Source organism: Galeopterus variegatus, unplaced genomic scaffold (genome assembly GCF_000696425.1).
Source record: "Galeopterus variegatus unplaced genomic scaffold, G_variegatus-3.0.2 Scaffold1319, whole genome shotgun sequence".
In the NCBI taxonomy this organism is placed as follows: domain Eukaryota; kingdom Metazoa; phylum Chordata; class Mammalia; order Dermoptera; family Cynocephalidae; genus Galeopterus; species Galeopterus variegatus.
In genome coordinates this window covers 100,292-104,346 of record NW_007727430.1, presented here as the reverse complement: position 1 = coordinate 104,346, position 4,055 = coordinate 100,292, and the positions used below count along the sequence as shown (strand labels likewise).

The 4,055-nt window shown below is 38.0% G+C and overlaps 1 protein-coding gene across 1 annotated transcript in view; it reads right to left on the bottom strand.

Annotated features, from left to right (window-relative positions):
* A1CF (APOBEC1 complementation factor) overlaps positions 1 to 4,055 on the bottom strand; it is a 90,960-nt gene that overhangs the window by 29,278 nt on the left and 57,627 nt on the right. The window contains exon 5 of the mRNA XM_008576260.1: positions 3,573 to 3,811. Coding sequence (XP_008574482.1) covers positions 3,573 to 3,811 — 239 coding nt within the window. The remainder of the gene's footprint in view (positions 1 to 3,572; positions 3,812 to 4,055) is intronic.

Genomic DNA, 4,055 nt, shown 5'->3' with positions numbered 1-4,055 from the left:
ATTTTGTATACTATTGTAAATATTATCTTTGAAAAATTCAACTGGAAATATTTGTTACTGGCATTGAGAAATCCAATTATTTTTTTTCATAACTTTAAAATGGTTTCTTAAACATATTCAGCATAACTATATCATATATTTCTAAATAGCTAGAAAACAAGATCTTGACCATAAGCATTACAAAGAAATGATAAATGCTCAGGGGATGGATATGCTATCTACCCTAAGTGAGTCATTGTACAATATACGCATGTAGTGAAACAATATATTGTACCCCACAAATATGTGCAATTAAATTTTAAAATAAAAAAAATTCAGCGTAAGAGATTACATTTAAAAGTTAAACTTGAGTTGAATTTGACTGACAAATAACTATAACAATTATAGGAAATTTTAAATGTTCATAACTATTCCTTTAAAAATCTATGCATTTTATAATATTTTATTTGCAAAACAATATAGAGTTTAAAAAAATAACTAACTAACTAAATAAATAAAATATTCTCAAGTAATTTTAACATGCAGCCCAGAACGAACAATCACTGATTTAGATCACAAGCTCTCAAACTTGTGGTCTTGGGAGCACTGGCATCCTGGGAACTTGTAAATGCAAGTTACTTGCTCCCATACCAGACCTACCAATTCAGGAACGCTGGTGGTGGGCCCGGCAATCTGTGTACTAACAAGCCCTCCAGGTGATTCTGGTGCAGCCTGAAGCTGGCAATCACTGCTACAGCGGTTTTGCAGAGCATCCTTAGAATGCCTTGATAGTCTCTGAGTTGGATGCAAAAACTGCTCCACACAGCTCAACAAAGACAGGATTTGTCAAGAAGAATTGCTGCTAAGAGAAGAGGTGGGTAGCTGGAGAGCAATTACATGACAACAGTTTTCTGTCTGTTTCCCAGTCTGGATCATTTAAGAAGGAAAAGCTTCTTATGGCCCTTGGTTATCATTCTTTTAAAAGATCTTACTTTTTAAAACTAGACTCTCTAGAGGGTTGCCCATTACTGAAATCCATTGCGTTGTTTAGACTACAGTGGAGTGATAGGAAGAGTGATCCAAATGAGTAATAGATTTTGTTGGGAGGTCTTGTTAGAGGTGGAACAGTTTGCTCTGGCCGGCTCATTCATCACTGTGCCTCATCTTGTTAGTTTGCTGAGGAGGCAGTCCGAATAAAATCCAGCTGGGTGAAACCCAACTGAGGCCAGCTCAAAGGGCCATAGGTAAGAGAGTTGGCTTTGGATCATGATGAATATAGGTAGAGAACTGGAAGAGAAAGGTAACCTCTCTATTGCTGGATCATGGACGGGGAATCCATGAAGAAGACTCAGGGCCTTGGATGGAAGCATAACACAGTGCTTGAGAATTTCTGAAGCTCAGCGGCTCAGCTCTACCTGGTCTATTCCCCTCCACTTTTGTAAAGACAGAGGGTCTTTTGGTGGGTCGATACAGTGTTTTCTTTGGAGAGATGGGGAAGCTTTCAGGAGGTTCAGACTCTCTAGGAGCACTGACTGTCTGAGCAATGAAAACTGTCTCATTCATTCTGAACTCTCTTTCACAGACATCCTCCCCCACCTCCTAAATGATGCTTTTACATATCTGCTTTTACAGATAATGAATGGCTGCCTGGATGGAGGGAGGAAAGTGATAAATGCAAGCTGAAATAATGGCAGTGAGGTTTTCACGGAGGTGTTTGCTGAGCGGGTGCAAACGCCATGAGTGAAGGAAGGACAGGTGCTTCTAGTAGAGAATACAGCATTAGGAATGAAGGAGACAGAAATGAGCATGGTGACATCTATGACACTGAGAAGTCTGTACCAACAGAAAGGAGGGTTTTAATTGGAGAAAAGAGGTCACAAATATGGACATAAAGGACTAGAGACATGAATGGAAGGCCTTGAGTATCAGACTCAGAGATTAGACATTATCTCACATGCAGCAAGGAGTTGGATATTTCTGAACTGGTGAGTGAGTGACACCATTCAGCCTATTATTAGATAGAGATTGAATTCCTCCTATTTGCAAGAACTTGTTGAAAAGATGATAGCGTGTTTTGGCAACATTAGTCTTGTGGTAATGTTCAGGATGAATAGGCAGAGGGTGGGGTTCATCAGAGAGATCAGAGCTGGGAGAATAATAATGAGACAAGACAAAATAATCTAAGGTTGAGAATACATGTGTTTAGATGACAATGACCTGGGAACAGGATGGTTGCAAGGGACTTTTCAATGGCAGAATTGTTGGTGTTGAAGAAGAGAGAAGAATTGAAGAAGGCAGCAAAGTACTAAGTCCAAATCACCCAAAGACGAGGTATGCACCTTGAGGAGTTCTAGTGTCCATGGGCTGTGATGCAGATGGCCTGACCATTGGTTAGTGAAGCCTGAAGAAGTGGTGACTGAAAGCTTCAACATTACATATGTCCACCTCTCTAACAGCAATTTTTGGAGCTATCTCAAATATTTTTCACCTTAAGAAAATAGGATTCATTTCATGAAAATATTATTAAAAAATCTTCCCCAAGCTCAGAAGCTATTTTGCAATTTTGAAAATTTCTCGAGGGCTAATCCTACTATTTGTTTTGTTTTTAAGAATGTGTACAAGGGTAAGATAAATCTAGAAGTTTTTGTTTGGTTTGGTTTTTAAATCTGGTGGCTCTCCCATAATTTTCAGGAGACAAGTTGAGTCCAATGTGTCCAGTCTGTCATTAAGAAATCCTCTTAATAGTAATTCATTTTTATACCTGACTTTGTATAAGTTTTAGTGAATATTTTAGAATGAGTGAAGGACTTTAAAACAATTTTTCCTGAGTTGATCTGACCAACGCAGTGTCTTGGTGGAGTCTTCTAAACTCAGGAATTGATGGTTATTGCCCAAATGAGACCTACCCTGTGGTTGTAGGAAGGTGCCTTTTTGAGGAGAATTTTTATTTCTCTTCCTTCAAATTAGATAGAAATCATTAGACACTAGGGAGTCGTAATAAAAGCATATATAACTTAATTGTCATTGGGATAATGTATCACTTGGGGTTTATTATTTCTACATTGTAATTTCTAATAAGCCTGATAACAAAATCTATATACAAAAATAATTGTGATTGATATATTTAATTTTAAGGAGATTCTTCATTTTATGTATGCATTATAGGATTGCTTTATCACTTGGGGTTTATTATTTCTACATTGTAATTTCTAATAAGCCTGATAACAAAATCTATGTACAAAAATAATTGTGATTGATATATTTAATTTTAAGGAGATTCTTCATTTTATGTATGCATTATAGGATTGCTTTCTCTTTAAGCTCTGGATTTCTCCAGTGCATGTAAATTAGACTCAATGCACAGAATGACTATTTTTCAAAACCCAGTCTGTGAAAACTTCAGGGAACTGAACCAAGTGTGGGATAGTTAAAAGGGATGGAGTTTAAAATACTGTATAACATAATCAAGGACACAGAGCGAATAAAAAAGAAAAAAACAGCAACAAGTGGCTGTGTTCTTTGCTCAGAGCACAGCAGCCTGAGGCAGCCAGACTACAATGAGAAGTGTCATCTTTGTGGAGGGGGTTGCTAACCTGGTAGCAGTTTCCTCCTGGCCATGGCAGCTGCCCGATGACTCTCATACTCCACAAAGGCAAAGCCCCGGTTTTTGGTTTTATCTGCAGCGCTAGGGTAGACAATGACGTCAACAACTCCTTCAGTGACCTTTCTCATTTCTGTTAAGATTTCTTCTCTTTTTTTGGCTTTTGGAATTCCCCCGACAAACAATCGGCAGTTGTCCACACTGGCACAAACCCCTAAGAGACGCCCATTTCTGCAAAAAGAGCAGGCATTTTGATTGGTGAGAATCCTCGTGTGGTTAAGGTTTAAGGTGGAGGTTGGAAATGTATGGCCAGATGTGGCCTGCAGATGTGGGATGTTTGGTCTTCATAGTGTTTAAGCCAGTTTTTGGAGAGTTGTGGGTTCTTTTGAGAGATCAAAGATGCATCAACGTATGTCCTACATTTTTAAAAAAATAACATAAAAATACACTTTTTAAAAAGAAGTAAAAAATAACT